Source organism: Apis mellifera, linkage group LG11 (assembly GCF_003254395.2).
Source record: "Apis mellifera strain DH4 linkage group LG11, Amel_HAv3.1, whole genome shotgun sequence".
Taxonomy (NCBI): Eukaryota; Metazoa; Arthropoda; class Insecta; order Hymenoptera; family Apidae; genus Apis; species Apis mellifera.
In genome coordinates, this window is record NC_037648.1 from 8,825,060 (window position 1) to 8,852,475 (window position 27,416).

The 27,416-nt window shown below is 29.8% G+C and overlaps 1 protein-coding gene across 3 annotated transcripts in view; it reads right to left on the bottom strand.

Annotated features, from left to right (window-relative positions):
• LOC724336 (tRNA dimethylallyltransferase) overlaps positions 1-27,416 on the bottom strand; it is a 117,492-nt gene that overhangs the window by 24,786 nt on the left and 65,290 nt on the right. For all 3 annotated transcript variants that reach the window (XR_003305591.1, XM_026443657.1, XM_001120157.5), the window contains exon 4: positions 22,405-22,540. Coding sequence is in view for 2 of the 3 variants with exons in the window: in XM_026443657.1 (XP_026299442.1) it covers positions 22,405-22,540 (136 nt within the window). In the remaining variant the exon portion in view is untranslated. The remainder of the gene's footprint in view (positions 1-22,404; positions 22,541-27,416) is intronic.

Below are 27,416 nucleotides of genomic sequence, written 5' to 3' on the forward strand. Positions count from 1 at the left end.
TATGAATCCTTTAAAGATTGGAGAATGATTCTAAAAGATGTTATTAAATCATTTGATGTAATTAAATGATGTTTGAGATAGATGAAACAAGATGAAGATAGAATGAAATACTATTCTATTGCTTATAAATGAATAAGCCTTAATAAATAATTATTTTTGTATATCAATTTTTATGCTTGTTTGGAATTGAATCAATATTTGAAGATATGAATGTATTGGATCTTTATCTATTGAAAAGTAGATTTTAATGTAATTGATAAAATTAGAATCATTTGGAATACATTTATGATAGTTTCCTGTTCATAACACTGTTGAAATTTATTTTATTTTTGCAGCTATGTAAGAGCAAAATGTTAAATATATTGCCAGGTATGAGTTAATCGAAAATATGGTGTAAATCTTTAATAATCATTTCACTTGATTTGGATTCGTGAGTACATATTGAACTTGATCCCATCACTAGCCAAGGCATGAATTCGTGCGCGTGTATTCGTGGCAGAACTCACCTCGGAACCAGCCTTGGCATTATGCTTCTTCTCTCGAGCTCGATTTTGTTTTAAAACCGTCTGCATAGATATGGAAACTCTCAGATATTGCTCTGAATTCTTCTATTTGAAGATAGATTACTTTGAATGCAATTTCTATTTCAATTCTTCTTTTTCTTCTTCTTTTTCTTCTTCTTTTTCCTTTTTCGAGGAATTAGCTATTTGAAATTATATATGTGACGAAAATATAGAATGTAGAGACTTAATAAATTTGTAGGAATTTTTAAATGGAGCTACATATAAATAAACGTCAAATTTTTCAAATGTCTGTTTTACAAATTTGAATTTTTTTAACTAAATAAATTATTTATATAAAATGAATAAGTAAAGAAAAGTTATTGAAACAATAAAAAATTTTGATACCACTATAAGTAAATGATATATAATATACGAAAATATCTTGAGATTTACATTTCAAGATGTAAAATTATTTAGCACTGGAAGATTTAGTTTTGAAACAGCCAATCTTGGATTATTTATGATTATGTATCTCAGAAATAGTTTCTCTATTAAAATTTTATGTTAACAAAAATGAGCTGAAAAAAAAAATAGAAAATAATTAATTTTTCTTGTTTTCAGGAAAATAATTAATTATTCTTTAATGATGCAGAATCACGATAAATGATTTAAAGGAAGGAAATTTTGATATTATGTGAAAAAATTAAGAGATTTAAGGGAAATTGAGAACCGCTGCTTAAGCATGCTGAATACCATAGGGGTCGTCAGCGTTACTAAACGTGATTAGGCTACCTCGAATTCCGAAACGATAATATTCGTGAACGATAATACACCATTGAAAGGGATAAATATTTTTGTATCGAGGTATTATAGGATAGAATTACAGAACTAAAAAAAATATCGTTAAGATAAATGAAGTATATTATGAACATTGCTGAGGAATATGAACTCTAGCCAGTAGTTAATGAATTAATATAAAGGGTGTCCCAAAAAGTTGAAGCCAATTACGTTACTTATCAAAATATATTCTCAAAAAAAAAATTCTTAATTAAATTAACTCCAATCTTCATGTTCTGTTATCAAATATAATGATACTTTCACAATATCATTATGCGAAATGCAAAAAAATTAATGATATTAAATTATATATATCAACATATAATCTATCCTTATATTTTTTCATTAATATACTCGTGAACACGAGTTAAAATCAATCTTTTATTTTTTACAATTTCTTTTACAAGAAAAAGTCGATCACGAAATATTACAAAGGGATAAAACAAATTTAATTAGAAGAAAGATTGATTTTATACCAAGGATTTTAAGATTCAAAAGATCATGTTTCACACTTCTATTTCAATATTCGTACATTTCCTACGCTTTCTTGGAAAGATTTCTAAATATGTGTATGGTAATTTGTCGGACGAAAGTCTTGTGAGTGAAAGAGGAGGAGGAAGAACTTCGTAGCCCACTTGTTGCGATTTTTTTTTTTTTTTTTTTAGAAGTCCAAAAATATTGCCACACGTGTTTCTTACGTTACCAGAGAGAAGAACCACTTCTCTTAGGTTTCATTAGTGTCAGTTAACATTTAAGCTGTATAATATTAACTATCCAACTATTCAAAAGAGAATAATTCATTATTAATTTCATTGCTAGAACTTCGTAAATTATTTCTTATTTCTTTTCTACTTTATTCTCTTCGTTAAATGATTATTTATGATAGACAATAATCAAACGTTTTATCATTAGAAAACGAACAGAAAACATAAAAGAAAAAAAAAAAACTGAAAGATTATTGACTGGTGTTTTTTTTTTTTTTAAACACTTTCCAACCAGAAAGGGTTAAGAAGGAAGCCGCACCAAGGTTTCTTCAAATTAACTGTAAAGGATCTGTGAAATGAAGCGTTAGTGTCGCGGAGAATTTCTTAGGCTTCCCATCAAACCCTTCGAACCCTGGATTGTAACGAAAAAAAAAAAAAAAAAAAAAAAAAAGAGACGTAACTAATATCTTTACTTTAATAACTATTTTATTTCATTCTGAAAATTTTTATAAATCATCGGTATAATCGATACTAATCATCCGTTAAAATGCGTAAATTGAAATAATAAAATAAAAAATGCTATTAGAAAAATTAATACTGTTATTAACAATTGAAAAATAACTCAATTTGCAACAGATACACCTTTCACGATTATCTATTGTTATCTGATTAAAAGATTGTTTAAACGTGTTTTCGAAATATTTTTCAAGCGAATAAAGATTACGTCTATTGTTTCGAATTTATCGTTTAAAAATCACAAAATTAGCTTTGTTCAATATAAACGCAACGTATCATTTATAAAGCGAAAGAGTGAAACACGATAGGTATCTACAATAATTCTCGACCGAATTATACTTCGCTCCTTCATTCGAGAGAGAATCACGTTTCTATCTACTATTAGAAATTCCGTTTGCACACAGCGATCATCGACAATTCGGATTCAACGAGAAGCCAGGCAATAAAATAGATTTCACAGCGATCTAACACACTCGCTTGAAACAAAGTGGAGCTACTCTGTAACAGTCTCCTTCACGAGCAAATTATGGAAGGGATATATAGTCGAAACTACGTATGTAGTAGGTTTGACCTTTTCCTCAGACGATATTAAATTTAATCTCTACAATATTCTATCTGTTCTGACTTTCTTTAATTAAAATATAATTTTTTAAACGATGAACGATTCGTGAGTACATATTAAATAAATATTATGGAAAAAATATAATATAATAATTTAACTCTAATTAATTTATTATTGTAGATAAATTTTAAATAAATATTATTGATATATGGATATTAATTATTTTATCTTGATCAATAAAGTATAGGACAAAAATTAATGAACAACATTAAAAAGAGAAATAGAAAATAGATGATCTCATTGGACAAAATTAATTATTTCATTTTATATTTTTAAATATTGAATATTATAATATTTTAAAAATATTTTTAACATCGAAACGCGTCACAAATGATCTTCATTTTAAATAATTATAAAAATCTTCAATTTTGAGAAATATAAAAATGATATATCGATTCTCTAACAATTATCGAACGCATCTCAAACTCCCACGTTTCATGTCGAAAAACAACAGTTAGACGTCTCGAAATCCGATTCTAAATAACGTCAGCGTTTCCATGATGGTTCGATTCGACGAGAAAGACATTTTGCTGTCACGCGTAATCCTCCACCTCGCCGATATGATAATCGCAACGTGAATTAAACTGGCCGTTTATGTTACGACGTGATGAATTATCATTGCAACGTGGATCAGAATTAAACGTTTTTCTTGAGGGGAGGGGAATTTAACGAGCCGACTTTTGTAAAAGTCAAGGGAATGAGCGATGGGTATTCGCTTTTTGCGGAAATTTTATCCAGCAAGATGGAATTCGTGAACTTCTGCCTTGTATTGTAAAAGTGAAAGTTGCCACGACCGTGTGGAAAATTAATTTCTTTCTCCGATGCGGCACGAATTTATGAGATCGTTCCAGGTTTCGAGTTTTTTATTCGAGATTATATTCTTCGTGCGAGTGTTACGTTTACTTCGTTTGAAAAAAATCGAGAGATTTTGGAATTGAAAATTCCTTTCTATTTCATTCTTTATTTTTTTTTTTTAATTATTTTGCGTGTAATTAATGCACAATTTCTTATTAAATGTACTAACATTTATTGCGATACATTGATCAATTTTGTTAAGAATCTTGAATTTTAAGAATATTCTTTTTCTACTTGTTGTTTTTTAATTTACAAATTATTAAAAATTTTTAAACCCTCATTTCAAAATTAAATTTCCACACCCTCCAATATAGAATTTAATGAAATAACGTTATATCACACAGATACATATCTATAACTTTACAATTTCCTTTCTTATCGTCACTAATGGATTACACTCGCGCAATTTCCTCGAGAAAATACGAACCACTCCCCACATCTCAGCCAAGTAAGAAACAGGAGCACAAGCAAGCGACCCAAAACCCCATAAAACTATAGATGAAAATCGAAATTCAATCTGGTAGCAGGAGCCACGTCACGGCCAAAACCGAACAATTTCTTCAACAATTTCTTTTCCACACTCGTAACAGCCTTCTCCCTGTTCCTCTATATTTTATTGCTCGTGTATCTAACGACCGTCGGTGGTTTTAAACACGGTGGCATGCATGGCATTTCCGACTAGTCGAAGGGAAACGAATGAAAGAAGGGAGAGACTCGAAGCGAGGAGGAGCTTTTTATTCAACAGTCAAATTCGCGTCGCGAGAATTCATGAAAGTGAAAGCAGTATCTCGCCATGGGAACAAATGAGAATTTCATCGATGCCTTTCTTCTCTTCCTTTTTTTTTTTTCTTTTTCTTTTTCGTCTTTTTCCTCCTTATTTCGAGGATGGATGAGGAATCGATGATTGTGTACAGTTGACAGTTTTGTTATATCGAGGTAATATGGATGCGTTTCGATGGCGGAGCATTGCTGGGTTTGGCCGGATGATCGATGTAACCGATATTGGTACTGAGATTGAGTTGGAGAAAAATCGTGAGACGGAATGGAACGTGGGAGAAAATCGTAAAAATAAGTAAAGTTGTCTACATTGAAAATTTTTCTCAATACAACCGCGTTATTTTATCGTTTCAAGATTTTCTTTTTTTTTATTTTAAGGAAAAGATTAAATATACTTTCGTTTGAAGGAATTAATTATAATGGATATTTCAATTATTTAAAAATTGGATCGAAAATGTTGCTAATATTTCTTTTGTTATATTCATATTTTTTTTACTTACTTACATAAATATAACATTTCTCTTGTTACTTCTTTTACTACACTTAACTTTCCAATTGTAAATAATTGCCGCTCAATTACACATTGTAACTTAGAGAAAGTAGCCACAAAATTACGTAAGCTATAAGTCGAGAATAAATAACATAATAGTTATTAGATATCTATTCGAGGATTTTTTGCACCAAAACTTATAGGAGAATATAAAATTATTTTATAGGAATAGTTTATCTTTCAAATTATATCGAAATAATTTTCAAATTTTTATTCGTCTTTAAGATTTTTAATTTCATAAATATTTATCTTTGAGATTTAACAGTATTTTCATTCCGAAATTATCAATTCTAAAATTATTTATCTTTCAAATTTCAATTTTCGTATATATCATCTCTCTAGAGAATATCAATTTTCTCCTCATTCGTTGTCAAGTTTCAATTTTCGGAACATTTATCTCTTGTAGTTTAAATTTCACTTTAGAGTAACAATTGTAAGTATCTATGTGCATTTATCTTGGCTTCGGAGTGTCGCTCAACCCATTCGTCCATTTTCATTGCCTTTCTATTTGTGCCAAGAATAATCATAGAATGGCTTAGTTTCATTTGAAATATTATCTCCCTTGCCCTACATTCACAGTAACCTCTCTATAAATGTTAATGTCAATTTCTGAATATCTCTCTTTATTAACCAATTAAAGATCATTAAATTTCAACTCTGCAAATTTTCTTCTAAGAGGTAAATTCAAATTTAATGTAAATCAGTTCTATGCCATCAAGATTATATATTTTGATTTGGAAATTCTATCCATTGAAATTCTATTTGTGCACTCTCTTGAATATTTCAAGTATACTGAATATCACAGTTATTCAATATTTTTTATAATTTTTTATAGATTTATGACCTATAAAAATAACTCAAAGAAGAAATATATTTAAATTTAGATATTTAAATTTAGATATAATTAGTTAGATAAAATTAGTTCTAAGAAGATAATAACAAATTCAAAGTTCCAATATTTCCATATGCAATTTTTCTACTTATTTATAAATATATACACATCATTAACATATCGGAAACAATATGCAATACATTACATCACATAAAATATTATTGTTAAATTTGAAATATCTTTTTACGTTTCAACAAACTAATTATTTTAAAACAATATTTGTACAAAAAATAATATTTATTAAAATGTCGAACAAGCAAAAATATTCACTTTTATTTATCCATTTTTTATCCATCATTAAAAACTCAATTAATCTTCCCTTTATATCCCTCGTATCGCATCCAGAATTGATCAATTCTCTGATCACCGCTCATCGAAAACCGTAAACTATCCCCCCGCGCCATAATCAGAACCGTATAATATATCCCCGAACGTAAAGCTCCGCCGATAAAATAGAACCGCTAAACCAGCTATCCCCATTAACAGGGCTAAAAGCTCTAATGGAGACGTCAGATCAGGAAAGTAACAGGTTCATGAGCGTCCAAGAAAACGACGCCGGTCGTAGCCCTTGTAATTGATTTATTAATAGTAACGTGGCCCGTGTTAAGAGCCTCGTCGCCGCATATTCGTCCCCTCGTGGGGGAGGTGCGGTCTAATTTTAAGAACCGGCTCCGAATTCTCGAAAACGGATCCCACGGAAACGAGCGAAACATCCTCCCTCCTCTCGTTACACGTGGCTTTCCCTATCGCCCGCTTCCCGGATCTTGAGGTATGCTTGTCGAGATCACCGTTTCCGGGATGATTTTCCAAGAAAACCGCGATAATAAAAACGAACGATTCACAGTTCGAGGCGTTTTCGGATTGGGACCGGGATCGATCCGTCTTCATGCGGAAGAACAGATTGAAACGATATACATATGTACTTTTATGCGAGGTATTATATTTTCGACGAGAGGTTTGATGGATCTTGAAATGGTCGTGATTGATATACTTTTATTGAGACGAGGTTTCCTGGTTCGGATAATGGCTGATCGAAAGATGGAGTCTCTCGAGAGACTCAAAGAAGAAGATTTACAACGGATTTAATCCAATTCGATTAAATCTTTGTTTTTAAAAATTATTAAAAATTGGAAGGTAATTAACTAATTTTTATTAACAATTCGTAATAAAAAAAAAACGGTTGTACAAAAAGAAAAGATCTCTATTAACTTTCTTATTTGAGAAAATTTGCAAAACGAGCAGGTGATTTTATTGTAAATTATAGTTTAAGAAAATTTCTGAGAATTGCTTCGTTAAAAAAATATTGTTACACATCATGATCTTCAAAGAAAACACCTGCCCCTGAAATTACACATCACATGCGTACTACTAATTTTCCTCGCGTGGAATATAATTTAATTTAATTTCCTTTTAATAAATAATGTCATGAACGAAATATTAATTTTAAAAATTATTGAAGTCGTCAATGCTTACGAAATGAGTATATATCTTCTTGGTATCGTGAAATAGCAATATTTTAAATATTGCTCTCATGTTCTTAGTCATCGTAATTACAATCACAAGCTAATTGCAAAAATATGTAATATTATTCACTTTGTGGTAACAATGACAAATAAAACAAATAACATCGAGGAGGTTAAGAAAATGACGTAACTTTAATATGTATGTAGAATGTTTCAGAACAAGACAATCAATGAATTGTAAAAACGAAAATATATATTAACATTAATTTCTAATTCTATAATAAATATATTAGTCATGTACACAAAGTGAACAACTTCATCAAAATCGTGTTCAGTTTTTGAAAATTAAAATTTTAAATCTTATCGTTATTTGATTAGTATTAAAGCATAGCAAATCATTAAAAATAGAAGAAAAAAAAAAAAGTAAGATAATTTCGATGAGATTACATTATGAGTATTAGTTTTCGTTGATAGCACTGAGTACAAGTTAAATAATAAAGATTGTCATACGAGTATTTTAAACAATAATTCCAGAGCCGAATGTAGTATAATATTGTTCTTTGGGTTTGTTTTAAATATCTGTGATTTTAAAACAACGATATATATTTTATCATTAATACGATATTCAAAGTATCATTTCACAGTTGTAATAATATTTGACCAGGTGTATTATATTATTACATCATTAACATTTTTATTGAATTTTCCTTATTTTCTGTATATATATATTTTATTATGTCTATGAATAAATTATTATTCTGAGACACATTCCTGTAACGAAGCTATTCTTTATAAATTTTTTAATCAAAGAGCCCTTAGAATCCTTGTATTGAAATTAAACAACGAATACCTAAATACAAATATTAACGTTTATTTCTTGCATACATTATTCATTCTCATATCAAATATAAAGCAAAAATTTCTTTTAATAACCCCCATTCTTTCAGCTTTAGATTAAAAAAAAAAAAATCTCCATTTAAAATACAAATCACAATATCGATTGGTAACGATACATTTCTGTTAAACGATACATTTCCTCGGTTTTTCTGAATGAGCGCGCCAAACACGTAGCGAGCCATATTAGCGACCACTTTGCAGAGTCGAGTACTCACGTGTACAAGTTTACTATGACAAATACTCGGTGTCGTTAAAATAAAACCGGTAGTTTGCGAGGGCGTGACGTCGTCGGCAGGAAGTGACAACATATCCTCGTTGCGTATCACCAGGAGCAAGAGGCCGCGTATACCGAGCGACAGGTGGTATTCACGAGGTGTCACCGGAGATTTTATTTTACACGGATATATAGTACTCCGTTTGCATGGACAATCGAATCTGTTGCGACGAGTGGAACATTTGAATGAAATTGATCGGCCACGTGTAATTCTAATTTTCAGTCGGTCGAAACAGGTTTCGAGGCCTATTTTTCTCATTCTCATGCGTCAATCAATTTTGTTTCAAATCTTGGTTTGAAACGGTTTTGATACGGGTCGAAATAATTGAATTGTCACGAAAGAATATTATTTTTTTTTTCTGTTTTTATTGAAAAAGAGATTGGAAATTGGTGTAATATATAGTGTGATGAAATATTAATTTTACAACACCAATGATTATGTTGATCTCTTATCTTGCTATAAATAAAATATGTTATCTAGTATTTAGAAAGTAAGTAGAACCGAAGTTTTTATTATTACTTTTTCGTAATAGGAAAAATAAATTGAATCTAGATTCTAAAAGAGATACAAGACTTTCCAACTTCATTTAAAAGTTAAAGAATCCAGAACTTATATACCTTGAAATACCTAGTATGTACAACAGAACATGAATTAAAACAAAGCAGCGAATTTCTCAAAATAATCTATAAAAGAGAAACAAATTATTCTTCTCATCATCCAAAAAAAAAAAAAAAAAGAAAGAAACCACAGTCAAAACCTCGTCTCTCTCCATCAACCCCCAACCTGTATACGAGCATCCATCCACGCGTTTAAACATCGTTCAACAACCTGTTCGCCAGCCAGACACGATCTCCAACAACCTGCACAATCGACGACAAAAAAATCTCAACCCTTCCTTCCCTATTTCCAAACACTCTCTACCGAATGAACCGAACTTCATCATCCTCAAACATCCTCAAACCTAACGGTCCACGGATGAGCGAACAAGATTCTACGGGTTCGCGGGCAAAAATACCGAACCCCCCGGATCCGCAGGAAGTGACGACACATCCTCGGCATGTGTCCTCACGGAGAGACAAAGAGAAAGAGATAAAAAGAGAGAGAAAGAGAGAGTACGTATACGTGTGCACGAAACGGCAGCTGTCGTCCAAGTGGCATTCCCTCGGTTCAACTTCAATGTTGCGATTCTCTTTGCGTGCGATCGCACGCAAGCAGAGAGCAAGAGCAAGAGGGGTGGAAAAGAAGTTGGATGGAAGAAACGTGGAGAGTCTGGGAGGGAAGGGAAAGGGAGGGTAGGGGAAGTGGAGAGAAAAGGCGGGAACGTGAAACGAAAGGAAACCGTGGACGGAGGGAAGGAGCGAGCGAAGGAGAAGAAAGAAGGGGAGGAGGGGTGGTGGTCGAAGTCGGCGTGGCATCACCAGATGCGCGGCACATTTTAATTAACACCCAGACATCCTCCGAGACGGGTGACCCCGAGCTCAGGGCCATCCGATGACCCTTTTCCCAACCATCGCTCGAGTCCTGGGGAACGGATAACAGGAAGTGGCTTTCCCCTCCCCCCCTTTTCCCCCCCTCGAGGAATAAGATTCGCTGGGCTGGCTTCTCGCGATAGTGCCTTCGTGATAACTTTTAACGCGCCTCTTCCTGAACGCGAGCGGAGAATATCAAAACTGTGTCGATCGCTTTTGGCGAATTTGATATTCTTTTTTTTTTTTTTTTTAAGGAATGGGTTGGTCGAAATAAATGATGGTGAATAGTATATATCGATGAGTTGACAAGTTTTCGGATGTTTGAAGGGATGGAGGTTGAGTAGACTTTTTGGAGGAATTTATATTTTTTATTTGATGAGAATTTCATTTTATATGTTTAATTATGTCCTCAATGATGAAAAATTTATTGTATCGTTAAATAATAATAATGAAATGAAAATTAGATCGTGTGAAAGTAAAGAAAATCGATTTGAAGGTATAATAATCTTAGAGGAAAAGTAGGACAATATTGTTTTCGAGTAAAGAAAATTATAAGTGATATTAAACATGATTTTAAAATATACTTTCAAACATTGAATCGAATTCATGAAGATTTTAAATTTTATAAAGAGATTGCGTAATTAAAATCAGATCTTATGTATTATTTCATATCTGGAAAAAAGTACAATTAATTTATTATTGATGATAAATCTTTCGATTAATTTCAGAGATTACAATTTTTTTTCTTTAATTATATTACTTGAACTTACATATTCATTCATATATTATTTATTAAGTATCCTGGGATATTGATTGAAAAGTTTTTAATTAGAACTTATAAATTTTTTATACTTCATAATTTATATACACGAATTTAAAGTTATTATAAAGTTAGTATATATATATTGAAGAAACGAATACACTTAATAAACACTTAATAAACAACTATTACAAGAATAATATACGTGATAAGTGATAACGTATCGTAATACTAATAGGAAAAAGTACTTCAGGAAACTTGATAAAGAAATTCCATTATGAAGTTTCCTTAAGATTAATATAAATTAAAAATAAGTTTACTATTTTATCAAAACAATATTATATATATTGTGATAATTCTCTTCCATCTATAAAGTATAAATAAATAAATTTTGAAATATAATTTTTCTCTCAATATGAAGAAATAAATATTCTTTATAATTTTACTGAACACGCTTAATAATATAGCTTAATCAACCAAATGTTACTTTGTCTTTATTAATTGGGCAGGAAAAAGTATCATTTTAATTAGTATCAGACGGAAACAGAAAGATTAATTTTGTCGTGGAATTTAAGCTGTGAATGAACTTGTAGCCTTAAGCACAATGTGTCCGCAACAAAGATAACTTTAAATACCCTTTGTCACATAAATTTTAATCGAGTTAATTAATACAGAGTATTATATAATCATGAAAATTATTATTGCTTGTACGGAATAATTTAGTCTAGTTTATTTTAATCTTCGGTATTATTAATCTTTGATACTTTGAATACTATTTTATAAATAAAAAGAAATATTAATTTATCATCAAATTTTTATCCTTATTATTTTTTATTAATTATTAATTATATTTTTAAATTTAGACATTTATTTAAATTTAGTTTATTATTATACTATTATAATATCAAAGCTACTGTGTAAATATCAAAGCGGAAGTTATTATTTTCATAAAATTTATATTTACGATAATAATATTTTAACAATAAAAAAAATTCTAAACTTCAACTTTAATCTATTAAAAAGAAAACGAAATCTAATCTATTAAAAAGAAATCTATTAAAAATTAAAATATTGAAACAAACATTCACGTTTAACAAACATTAAATAAACAAATAAAAATCAATCAGCAATGTTGCACGTGCTATCGATACCGGCTTGAAAATTATTATAACTTTCTTAGAAATCAATCTTTTTATCTTCACTTTCGTTTACATCGATGTTTCTCGAACTTCTCAATACAAATCTTCGAACGAAGATCTTATAAAATCATAAATAAACCTTATTTTCTAGAAATAATTATCCCAAAATTACAAATAAGATGAATAAATAATAACAAACAAATTGATTTCAAAAAAAAATAAATCAAATCTAACGAAATTTCATGAAATGGCGGAATTATCGAATATTTTTTCCCCGATTTATTTCCGATTTTACAAGTCAAACGGCGATAACTCACTGTCAAAGTAAACACTCCCTATCGCGATTCATTGCAATCTGTACGAGCAAACACGAAGCACGTTGGAAATTACCTACGCAACCTGATAATACAGGAAAATCGATCACCATTCAGAATCGAGTGTACTAGACACTCTATTGCGACGTGAATCAATCGTGGTTGAGTAAGAAAAATCTATCAGACAAAAAAAAATTTCAGACCTTGGATTTTTGCTTTCTTAAATATCAGATAGGATTCTATAAATATTTTCTAATGGACCAGTGTAGGTTGGTAACATGAAAACTAGGCTCTACGAAATATATATTTTTATTTGAAGACGTTTGAAGACGTTAGATTTCTCCTTACATTTTTCTTTTCTTCTTATTTTTAACTCGAATTATGTGACAAGGAGGAAACATGTGAATTGAATATTTTATTCTGTTATATTATTACTTTTTTCGATTTTGATATTCTTTCTTCTAGTTTATGTACATAGTGTTTATTATAAAAGATACGAATAAAAAATTAACTTGAAAATTAACTCTAATTCTATTTATCGTATTCTTGATAAAATTCGAATAACGATAAAGAAATTTTATAAATCGATAAATGCAAAATAAAATGAATACATTGAATTATTCTTACACTTGGACGAAAAATTGCAAATTTATTTTACGAAGTAGAAATTCTTTTCTTCTAAACTCGAGCCAAAAAAAAACTACCTAATTTACAAAAGGTCTAATTCTGCAATGATTAAATATCTACCGAACAAAGTAACAAATATAACCCAAGCATCTCATTATTCAAAATAACATTGCTTAAAATAAAATTAAAAACGAGAAAGAAAGAAAAAAAACTCGAACGATTTACTTATATCGATAACGCCCAGTTTCTATTCCCTCTAGATCCGTCCCTGCAACCCGTAATACGTCGTCGTAGTTGCACGTTGGATTACGTTGCCGGCAAGTCATTCATAAAAATAACGCGGCCGACGCACGCAGCCTACTACTACTACGAGGTGCATTCAGCCGTTCGCGTACTACGGTTGCAACCACGGTTAAAGCCTCGTACACGCGTGCGCACTGGCAAGGAGGACTCCACGTAAAAACGCGGATACGTTCACGTGCACGTCGCGTCGTGCGGCTAGGTAAGCGTAACACGTCAGAGAGGAGGGAAGACGAGAAAGTGGAAGTCGGAACGAGTCGAATGAGACCGAGGTTCGTCGCGTATGTACTACTACTGCTGCGTGTGTATGCATCGAGATAACAATTCGCGATATTACGATGCTGCTACTACTACTACTACTACTACTTTCGAATGATGGAAATATCTAGTGATGGGAAATGGTGAATGGATCGTAGACGTTACGTAGACATTTTTAAATGAAACTTTAATTTTTATCGTTCTTATTGTTATTAAATAAAATTTATCGATGCTGCTTGGTTGGTGATCAATATACGAATATGAGTGAATGGGGCTTAATTTTGGTTTAAGGAGAGAAAGAGAGAGAGAGAGATAACGGAGTTTCTTTTTGTTTTTATCATTTATGTAATTATGCAAATGTATGTAGTGTATGATTAAGTGTATTGTGTGGGTGTGGAAATCCATCCAGTCATTAAATGAATTAAAGAAAGAAGTAATGAAGGAAAATATATCGAGAAAATTAATTTGAAATTTTCTCTCGTTATTATGGGATTAAAAATCTTTTAAGATCTTAATAACGAAATGATTCGAGGAAGAGCTTGGCTCAGTAGAGATACATTACTCTGGAATAATTATGTCATTGTTCAAATATTTTATTTAAATATGTTCAAGCACGTTTTAAGACTTTCTTACTCAGAAATTGTGAAAAAAATCTAAGTATTTTTCCTGTTTGGAAGATCTCTATCCAGATAACTGAGACGAGTTATACAGTGGAGGAAGAAACGTGAAAAAACTGTGAATGAAATTCTTCGTATTATACGTGAATTGTGTTTAAGTATCTTTTTTTTTTTTTTCATTTTTCTTTTCTGATTAATTGTGTGATAATGGAAATAAATGTACATACAGCGAATAAAATAAGAATTTTCAATTACAAGTTATTTTTTTTTTGTCAATGATATTAATTGTTTCTATTACATTTTATATTAAGTATCAAATATTAGAAATATTTACTTTAAAAAATTTTTTATCGTGTATGTAGTTTATTTCGTCATCGATAAACGTTCAAATCAGCAAGACTAAATACTATATATATAAAACATCTTAATGAAGAGCGAATTCTTCATATTCATTCAAGCCGCCATCGATTTTTCGATCGATAAAAACATAAAGTAAACGTTTATACGATCGGATTACGACACTCGCGATGTAATTAAGAAATATTTACTACTTCGCAACACGTCCGTGAACTTAAATATAATCAATTAGAATTATTGTCTATGAGAAAATAATATTTCAATCTAATAATGTAAATGAAGAAAAATAAAACGAGAAGAAAGATGTTAATCGTCGATAATTCTGCAAATAAATAATCATCAAAGAAACGTCAAAGAGCATGACGTGAAAGATAAACATTAACTTCGCAAATTATTCGACGATCCCACCAATAGGATAAGATAAAAGTTTTACCTTGAAATCTTTCTGGAAAAAATACACATTCTTTTTTGTAAAACAGTAATATAACAAAAATTTCCATATATAATTTTCACGAAATTATTCGTTTCAACGAGTTAAAATTTTTTTCCCCCTCATTAATTTCTTTTTTGAAAAATAATAATTATGGATAATGTTAAATTCAACATTCTTTTAGCAAAACCATGATATTATAATTATATGAATCGATCTGTTTTGACAAGTAGGATACGAAAATATATTAAAATTATTCTAAAAACTTTATTAATAACAATTACGTATAAAACAATTAACAGAAAATATTTTCGTAACCCATAAGAAAAGAAACGTGAATCGTGTATAACCATAATACAAGATCAGATCATTTCTGTGAATATTAAAATATACAACAGTTAATTAAATTTAAAAATTCGTTTCCCTTAATGACTAATTATCCGATTCTTTATTTCCGTGATGAAGTTATTAAACAGGTCGTAATCGGCGAAAAAGAAAAATTATTTTCACAACCAAGAATTCCACGAACTGGACGAAATATACTTGTACGTATATACACGTGCGCTGTTGATGCATCGAGAATCGTGGATGCCCACGTTTACACACACTTAAGCATACTTATGCCTCCCATAATAATTATCCGTTCCACGAATTAGCCACTGAGACTGGTTCCTATTTTTTTTCTCATCCTTACGAGGAGGTTCGCGAAGGTGCAAAAACCTTCTCGCGGAGAGAGGCGCGTGAGAGAACGTTTATTCTCTCCCTAGTCTCTTTCCTCTTGGCCGCCGGAAGGAAACTCGATGTTCACACACGCGAGGAGAGTGTACTAGACGGTGAAACAGATACGAGTAAATTGGAGTGTTATGTTTAGTCCATGTGGAAGTATTTCGAATTTGATGACAATTGTTAACGTGGGTTACGAATATATTTGGACATCTTTTTTGTTTTATTGAAATTATACGAGAGAATTGAAGAACTATCGACAAATCTTGTGGAATAATTGATGAAAATTTTGCTAGTTAAAATAATGACATTTCGAATGTATATTATCAAATTGAAAAATTTGAAAATAAGGAATTTAAAATAAAAAAGAAAGATGAGAAAAATTAGAGATAAATAAATTGTTTGTTTTCGAGAAAATCTAAAGTGTGTGAATTATTACAAAGAAATCTTTTTATAGTGTTGTAACGTAGAAACAGTTATATAATGTTATTTATCACTTATTAATTTGTATATATTATAAGTGTTAGTAATTAAAGGTAATTAAATTGCATGATTTTCGCTCGAATGCAAATTGGTTAATATAATTAATATAATTGAAACAGATTAATTCGAAGAAAAAATATATACAAAATAATGATAATTCCTAGATTTTCTAAAATTCTAACTTTTATATAATTTATCTGTAATATGTATTTTTGGCATCTTCAAAAAAAAATGATGTATAGTAGCGTGCATGTACGACTAATTGATTAAAATTTATGAAACGAAATTCTTAAAATTTATAATTAAAAATATATATATATAATTCCATCACGAAATTGGATGTCGATCAGATATTAAACGAGATGATATCTTAAATTGAATTAATCAAAAAACGTAATTAAAAATGAATCGAATAAACATAAATAAATGAAATTTAAAATGATATGAATATAAATAAATTAATTTCAAAATTTGCATTCAATTTAAATAGTAAAATTATATCCCGCCATATTATTCTTCTCGTATAAGATATCTTATAGTTCTTCAAACTCTTGACTAATTCAATAGGAATTTGCTAATAATCTCGCTTTCTATTAGAGAATTTTGGGGAGCGTGTAACTGTCTGCTCTAATTCTCGAGGATCCCATGCGATAGCTAGATCATCAGCGTGGGTGGACTTAGTCAGGCTTTTATTTTAATCCGACCCATTTCCCTCTTGTTCCACAACGCAGACTGATCTACATCGACAAATTACTTCCGCGATTCATTCTACGAGACAGCTTGTGATCACAGTATACCATTAAAAATGTTATATATTAGCATAAGCTGGAAAAAAATATATTCTTGACCTTGAAGAATCATTAAAAATAACTCTTGAATATTCATTAAAAATTATAAAAATATATTACAAGTTTTAATTGGAATTTTTAATAATAATTTTATCAAGATATACGTGCTTTCTACTGTGAAGAATTTGTTAAAATAATCGTTAATTTTTTTTTTATAAAAAAATAGAAGAAAATTAAACAAAAGAATCCTTCGTAACCAAAAAGGAACGTTTCTTCTTTTCCATAAGTTTTAAAATAATTACGTAATAATCGAATGATAAAATATTCTTTTCATTTGTTCCTGATTACTAAATTTTTTTTCCTTTTTCATCGTTGAAATATTAATCATTGTAATTAAATATCCAAAATTGATATTCCCATAAAAATTTTCTGAAATATAAATCTGTTATTTTCTTATCATATGATCCTCTTCAATCTCTTGCATCGATTAAACTACTCATAAATTATTCATAAAAATCTCAAAGAGAAAATTGTGAAGAAAAAATATTTTTTTTAAATTTTCTTTTAAAAGACGTCATAAATATGCTTCTCGTATACATAAAATATTCCCTTTGCATTTTGGAACAACCCTTATGTAGTGGTTGAACGCCAAAATGTAAGTAGAGATAGAATCGAATATATATGGGGTGTTCTGTGAATGATGATACAACAATACAATCGATATATTATATGCAAAAGTAAGAAAGAAAATGTGGAATAAAATTCGAAAATAAAACATACAAGAATATTTATATTGTAATTTCAGAATAATTCCTTCCCTTGCGATAAATTTTAACCCCTTCGAGATTGATCTTTCTTTCAATAATGAATATTATAATACTATTTTGTAATATAAATGAAAAAAAAAAAAATGTAATAAATCAAAGTTAATTTTTTAAAATACTATAATTTCATTTCTAATGGATTCTTTATCTCGATACGATTTATACCTTGATCCATGAATATACTACAAAATATCTAAAAATATCATTGATCTTTCACGTAACTAAATGAAAAGAAAAAAAAAAAGAAAAGAAAGGCGTTTAAAAGACAATACAATCTGATATTACTCTACAAAAAAAAATCTGATATATATATCACACAATCTTCGCGCGAACTCGTTTTAGAGTTCGAAATAAGCTCGAAACAATCCCGGTACATACTCTGTAAATATAGAAAATGGAACGTCATCCGTTAAGAGTGGTAATCGAATAAATACAAAAGTGAAACTTCTGCAACGAGATCGACTTGAATTCGGTATAGATGTACATATTATATTGAATTTTCCATCCCCTCCCATTCCTAGCTACAGTATAGATCCCCACGAAACCACTGACGTAAATTCGAGAATGGACGTAATTGATCGCCGGCGAAGTGAGCGACCGACTATCGCGAAACGAACACAAAATACGCGGAACTTCGTCTGTACGGGTACTATTTCTATCGATGTTCTGTACAGCTATATTTACACCTACGTGGAACGTACTGTTATTTATATTTGTCTAGGGATGTAGCTCTAATGTCTTTATACCATTTGATAAAGATGTAAATTTCGTCAAACATTCCGAAATTTCTCAAAATTTCGAGATATCTATTGCTCCGTTCTTCTTCCCCATTCCTTCCATATCGTTTACGAATATTTGATCAAAATCGATTGAATATTTCCAAGGACTTGGACGAATTAATTTTCGATTTTAAATATTATCGAATGTGAAGCAAAGTATAATTTAAATAAATTATAGATATTCTATTAAAATTTTACAATACGATACGATAAATCTATCTTTGAAATTTTATCCTGTTCAAAGAAACTCAATTCGATCTTAAATGGCAATTAAAATTGACCTGATAATAAAAATAAATATACCCATTAAAATTAAATGAAAATTCCAAAATCGTCTATCTACAAATTTCACAATTTGTGGACTCGTTACAAGGATAGAAAATCGAAGGGGATTTTCGGGGTGACACGGTTACACGAAGGAATCGGATTCAACCGAGGCCAATAACGGGAAAAGCAAATCGGTATCGCCTCTCACTCACTCGGGAATGGAGGTGTGCGTGAGTGGTGGATTGCTCGTGGAAGGTAGGTCTTTCTCGATCGGGAGAGAAAAATCCGACATTCCAGCTCGCGAAACGGCAGCCAGCGATCCGTGGACGAGCGTTAAACCGATCACTCTTCGAGTCTTTTTCAGGGAAAGTTACGCGAAAAGAGACAAGTCATCCCTTTGGAAATTAGCCACGCAAGAATCGATCAGGCATTGGAGCTTGATTATTTAGTTTTTAAATAGTCGAGGGGAACGGAGATATATTTTTGCATAAAATAAAAAGTCTCTTAGCAAATATCGTGAAAGCAACAATCTATATGAAGAATTTAAAAATTTGATTTTACCCAAGCAAAATCATGTGATAAATATTTATTATAATTTGTTCAGATATAGTCGAAGATCGGTTCAACGAATCGAAAATTTTTTTGAAACAAAGATTTTTCTTGAAGCCAAGATTTTTCTGTATCGAGATAATTTTCTTAATTTTCCCAACAGTTATAATATAATCTCCGTGCAAAACGGCCGAATGAAAATTATCCAGTGAAACTATTCGAGGTTGGCAAGCGATAGCGTGAGCGAAACAAGAGTGCAACGATTATTACTCAATTTTTCACCTATTCGTGCACGTAGGCCTAGGTGTGTTACTCAACGATCCCTTCGGGGAAAGTATTGCTTCGATCTCTATCCCGCTCTCTTTGTCTTTGTCTTTCAATCTCTTGCTACCCAATCAAAAGAAATTCCTCAACGGATCCATTAGTGTGCGCAGAGTTGCAAAGGGTGATGGATCGACTTCCGATTTCGACATCGAAGTACGAAACACCGTGCTGGAATGCGCTAGTTTCAAGTGTTCAGGTATTCGTGTCAACGAATGTTCCACAAATTTTAACCCCGTGACAAACCCCACCATCACGAAATTATGTAATAATAGAGACATAAATGTTGGATAAGGTATCGTCGAGATGGTTTCGTCGAAGAATATATTGGGGGGGGATTAAAGAAAGTTGATATTGTGTGTTCGTAGACTGGTAAACTTTTGGATTATTTCTTTTTAGAGTTGAATGTAAATGAAATTTCATTTTTAAACAAATTGTGATATTGATTGTTGTAATACGATTGAATATTGAGTAAAATATAATACATAAAAATGAAAAAGAGTAGGAAATTTGAAAGTGATATTTTAAACTAAACCAAGATTTTTACAAAATTAAAATAAATAAGCTATTCAGAATATTTCATTTTGTATTTTGATATTTTATTTTCAGAATAAATTATAACGAGTATGCAATCATGCGATAAAAAATATGTTGTAAAAATTGATTCTAAGAAAAATACAGGCCAATTTTTTCCCCCTTTATATTGCAAATAGTTCTGAGGAAGCGATATAATAAAGCGAACACTGAGATATCATTTCCAGATACTGTACGTAAAAAGATTGATCGCGGCGAATTTTGGGTGGATTGAAAAATTTTACAAATCATTATAGTTAAGCTAAAGACACACCTGATACTGCCTGAAACGTCAGCGCGCGCAATAAATCTATTGTGTTCATGGTCTTTTGCTATCTGAAACGAAAATACATGCAAAAAAAAAAAAAAAAAAAAAAAAGAAAAAAAGAAAGGTTCAAAATTACTATCGATAAACAAAAATTGTTATACAGATCCATGATAGATCCATCCAAAATCTCTTTTCAAATTAATACTTTTTTTTCCAATTGATATTAAAATGCTTCTTCCTTTTTTTTTTTTTGAAATTCAAAAATGAAAAAAATATTACATCAATGAATCGTATCATTATAATACAAATTCAAAATTCTTCAACTATCATATCTGTATTTGGAATACAGAATGAAGTATTAACGATAACGTAACCGATTACTTTGGCGTGCCCGAAAGAACGATTAACTAAACAGCGAAAAACCGAAGGACATGATAAAACTTATCGTTTATCAAACGAATAAATGATGTTATAGGAATGTATTATAATTATTTTTTTTGTCAAACAAATTCATCATTATTCGTGATATGAGCATCGTGAAAATTTCATAGTTCTCAAAAAGAATTTTTTTTAGAATCCGATAATAAATTATTTTTAAATTATTAAATTACACTAGGAAAAATCAAGATGTACTCATATCGATTTAATTATATCTCGATTACGTAATTAATAATTTAGATAAGAAAGATAATGTACAAGGATGTAGATACATTCAAAAATTTCCAAATAATGGAAGCAAGAAATCCAAAATTTAATCGATTAATTTTTGAATTTCTTCCGAACAAGTTTCATGCAAAAATTTTATCAAAGCGCGCGATCATCATTTTATACATCACAAATATTCAACCTCGTAACGAAAAAAAACTGAATGGACGAATTATCTAGAGTTGGACCGCGCGTTAATAGCGCGACCAAGCTTAATGGTCAACCGATAAATTTTATCTCTTATCAAGTAGCACAATGTTATGAAACCCGGTATACGACGAGTTGCATAGCCTTGAAAACGATTCATCCTTTCAGTCAATCTCGAATAAAGGATTAAAAATATTATTTAATCATTATTTTACCTTTTACATTTTATACCAGACCTTTTATACTAGAAATAATTAAAATATTCAACATTATTAAATTTTTAATTAATCCCTCTCTGTGAACAATTTTTATATCTCATATTATGATTATCTATTTTTCAATAAATCTTTTAAATATTAATATTATACGACGAAGTAGTATAATTTTTTTTTTTTAAGAAGATGAAAGAAAAAAATAGTCACAGAAAAATACTAATAATTTTATGATAATAATTCTAAATTTGAATTGTAAATCGATAATAATTGGAGAAATAGCGATGACTTTTGGATGAAATTTGAAAATTTGAAGGATAAATAAAAAATTTTTTTTATATCAAGTAAAAAAATATCTGAAAATATACAACCAAGAATATTAACACAAGTTATACAATATGAAATATAATTCTATTTATATATTCTATATAATATTCTTATCTTTATCCTACATATCTATCTACATATGCTATATATTTATACGCTTATATTTTATACTATGTTCTCTTTATGGAACAGTTTATACGATAAATTTAAATTTAATCTTCTGAGGTTATTACTCTGAATAATGAATAAAAAAAAAAAATTATGAAACTCACTTACCATGTCACAATTGATCCATAATAGAATGGCATTGCGGTATCTTAAAGGACCTCCTAATCCAGAACCACCAGCTATCCTTTGAGCTTTTAGCAATTCTGAATGCTTCACACCATGTTGCTCGAACACTTCAAGTGACCTGAAACAAAATAAAAAAAAAATGTTAGTATTATTTTTTTTTCTTTTTTCCTCCCATCTTTGAATCTTCCCATTTGTCTTATAGAATTGTGAATTTTTAATTGAAAACAAGTTCATCACAAAATTGTTGAAAGTTTGGCACTAATTAATCTCTATTTTCACTGCAAATTAATTATTTTAGAAAGTACTTAAAATAATACTGTAAAAAAGAGAAGATATCTTTTTTCATCTTCTTGTTTTATATTATACCCTTCTTTGTTTTTGTATCCTTTAATTTTCATGCATATTTTCTCAATCAAGTTTAATTTCTCTTCATAATTAAATTTTACTTCAAAACCATTCATCTTTTCACGTGGAAATTACGACAAACATTTATATAGATTAATGATTGTTTAAGGAAAAAAAATCTATATCATGTAAAATATACAAAATTCATTCATATCGTAAAATATCAATTAAAAAAATAATGTTATATCCTATAATTATTTATTTAGTAATACTACGATTATTTTTACATTATTCTGTTACATACTATTGTTACAACAAGTTGCACAATATGTATTACAGCATAATGCAACATGATACAAAATAGTAGATCTAATAGAAGTGAAAAAAGATATATAAAGACAATAGTGAGTAAATAAGTGATACTAAATTAATTTAATTTCCTCTTTCTTTTTTTATTCTTCATTCTTTTCAATGACAAATATATATATATATATATATATATATTCAAATGAGGAAAATAATTAATTCGAATTAATTCTTTTTAAATAGTAATTATAATTTTGCAAACACAAATAGAATCGATACTTTCTAATTTCTTCTGTTACTATTAAAACGATTTTTCGAGAAGATAGAAGTTGTTCATTTGATAAATTCAAGAAATGTACGATGTGTGCCTGAATTTGAAAAATATATTAAATTTAGATTGACACATACGTTATCAATTGTTGAAGTTCATTGTACGAGAAAGAAAGAAAGAAAGAAAGAAAGAAGGAAGAAAGGAAGGAAAGAAAAGGAAAGGTTTCTAGCCTTCGAATTTCGAAAATGTGTGTCGAGATATAAAGCTTTACACTGCTACCTTGAGACTGACATGATATTTTATAGTGTTTATTTTCGTTTTAAACTCTGAACACGTCGTAAAGCTTCGATCAAGTTTTCTATACACGATAAAAGTACTTTATAGTATCTATGATTTATTGTAACGTTACAGAATACATGTACGCGCGTTTATACCACACAATGCGAACAATATATTCATACACATATTTTAATGTTACAACACTCTCATAAATAATGTATTTTAAAGCATGGCGGGAAAAAAGAAGAAAAGAATAGAAAAAAATTAAGAAGAAGACGATCGAAATAGCAAAGATGTGAACAATCGTTGCAGAAAACGAATACGAAACAGTTATAAATACGTAACTGATATAAATTGACTGTTTTGTCCATTTTAAAAATAAGAGAGAATCATTTATGCTATTTGCAGATAGAAACTTTATATAACTGAATATTAAATATGAATAATATGTGCTTATTATATAAACTACAATTAAATAATTCTCATTAGAGTATCCATCATTATAATATATTTTTACATTTAAAAATAGAAATAGAATAATTTTTTCTTTTTATGGATGCTAAATAGTAATATATATACATACACTAAACATATAATAAATCAATAATTGTACTATGACAATTATCACACATCTCTCTCTCTCTAGATTCTTCAAACATCTTCAATTTCCTTTTGTCCAATTATTTTTAAAGATCTCTTCTTCGTTCTCTCCATTTAAAAACAATTTGAACAATTTTCCTAGATTTATCCAGAAACAATCGTAGACATTTATCCTTGATTTTCCGATGAAGTGGCACATACGACTTATTATTATACATAGTGTCTTGCATCTTGGCCATAAATAAGAATGAATGGCCAATTTGAAAACCAAAGAAATGGTGGAGATAGGCAATTTGCAAGGCAAAATCTATTCTGAAGTCCAATCTGAATTATTTGATATTACAATGAAGTATTATCGTATTATAATTCTATTTCAGTATAAAGTCATATAACGATTTCTACTTTAATGTACTAAATGAAACAATACACGATATTACTTACAATCTGCATTAAATCAATCTGAATCCTGATTCAATTTCGATCCCATCCTATGATCAGGATCCGTCCACTCTATTTTGCATTATATTTTAAATATTTACTTACACCTGTACAACGACAGTTTCAACCCAAGTACGAAGATCGATTATCATTATAATACCAAAGGGATCCAGACCGGTTGGTTATATGTAAATCAAAGCGCGCTGGATCATGGCTCGATTATGCGCACGTGTATTATGTGACACGCTCGTTTCCGTTGCAATTCTACAACGAAAGCCTCGACGAAATCCGATCGATTGCAGGAATCCGCCGTCGATGGAGAAACGGATACGAAACTCAGAATTTTTTTGAATCTTCACTACCTTTTACATATCATTGATTGGAATGAGATTCGAAAGTACGGCCAATGGAACTAGTATTTTTTTGAACAGAATTTTATTCGTCCAATATAAATGAAATTTTTAAATTTATATTACATCTTATTTTAGAAAATTCCTATATTAGAATTGATAAGATATATATATTGTATATATATATATTTTTTTTTAAGATTATAAAAGATATTGTTATATCTCTACAAGAAGAATTAAAGAAATATTGGATGTAAAGTAATTAAAAAATTTATTTGTGTACATATGTTAAATTTATAGTTGAAAAGATTAATAATATATATTTTAATTATTTGCAGATTTGTAATTCAAATATACAATTATTTCATTTAAATTTAAGCTCATTTAAAGAGAAGATAGTAGAATGAGATGTAGTAGGGAAGGTTCATGCCAATATGTAAAATAATTATTAAAATGAAGTCGGCAAACTTATTTATGAAAATAAGTATTGATTTTATCGATATTAGTATTCTTTTGTCATCGCTTTGAAGTATTATACAACACACTTCTTCAGAAGGTAAAAAAAGAAGTGTACTGTGACACGAGCGGAGAGTATCAAGTATTTTGCATAAATATATTATGCATTCACTCAACTTTGTGCGTATTTTGTAATCTTAATGAGGTTTTCGAGCCTATATTTTCTGAAACATTATAAATTCCTTTCGTTAATCCAACTTGCAACCATTATAATTCTTCTAGTGATTCACTGACAAAAGTTTCCCCCATATTGATTTGGAGTTATCACACAAATTATATTCAACAATTTCCAGCAAATCTTTGAATTTATTTTTGTAACAACGAAATTTTAATTAAAAAAAAATATCAATTTATCAATAACAATACATCACACAATATCAAACGCATCATATTTACATCATCGCCTATGAAAGATTGCATTTCGATTTTTACAAAAAACAAATATTTTCAAATGGTTTCGAGGAACATTCGAAAAGCCACAAATTCGAAGGCCCGCAGCTTATTTTCGGATGTTACGTCTGCGCGCCCGTAATCGAAGTTTTTAACGTCTAAACATCCGGCGCGCAAACCTGATAATTAATTCAATACCGGTCGTCAACTGGTTAGGAAATTACTGGGTCAAAGCTAGTCGCGTTCGACACCGGCACTACATCACACTGGATCGATATAAATTTTCAAGATGAAGTTGCCTTCCTAATCTAACGCAATAACGACAAATCTTCCTTGAGTTGACAGCTGATATTTACGAATGCACAGTACAAGTACGACCGATCAAAAAGATCGATTAAGTTGTCAAGTTCCGGCAAGTTGGAAGAAGAAGAATTAGGTAAAAATCTGTTCAAATTAAAGTTTCTCGTTTCAGAGAAGTTAATTAGAGATATTTAGTTAATTAGATTTATTCAATGGTGCAGTTTAAATATCTTTTTCGAAATAATTTCGAAAATGTATTAATACGTAATAAATGTAATAGTATTATTGATAAAATTTTTAGTAATTGTAAATATATACATATATTATATACTATTGATAAAGGTATGATACTGTTGAAATTTAGATGAAAAAAAAAGAATTGGAAAAAAAAATCACTAAATTAGAGAGCAAATTAATAAGATGAAATTCGTGGCATCATATTTTGTAATTCAATGGATAAATTAATTAATGAGAAGCTTTCACGCCAGCCTGTATAGTTAAAATGATGTTCAAAGTTACATATGTCGATTTATATGATAGACATAAGCTAAGATTATCACTATCACAACAAAACGATTATAAATGAGTATATAAACCGGAATTCTAGAATCAATTTTCATTCATTAAAAGACCTCTTTCTTAATTATTCGTGTCATTATTTATAATATCAAGCTTATTTTCTCTTTTACTGTATAAATAAATATCGAAATTCATCATTCTATATTTCAATAGATTATTAATAGAAATACAAATTGAATGAGAAATAAATCGATTTCGAAATCTTTCGCATACCATTCTCACCGATGCAATGCTACGTTGATCAAATTTTGTTTTCAATTCCCTACAAAATCTACAAAAAATTTCACGCAAACGATATTTAATCTTCTCCAATTTTTCGATCTTTCTATCTCTATACATAATATTCAATAACGTTTCCCTCCACGAAACTTTCCAAAACTTTCCATTTCCCATGGAAATATACCGCGGGTCAAACTCATACGATAAAACCATCCAACTTATATACGAAAACTTTCCTTCTCTTTCCTCAATTTCCAACAATACGGCTCGCTTCTCATCGAACTCTTCTCATCGAACGCGAGTTCCGGATGTGCTCGAGCTATGAGCAACGATCCCATCCCACTGGTTCATCGGCCGAATTATTAGGTCGATCCGTGAGCCAATCGGCCTGACCAGAGTTC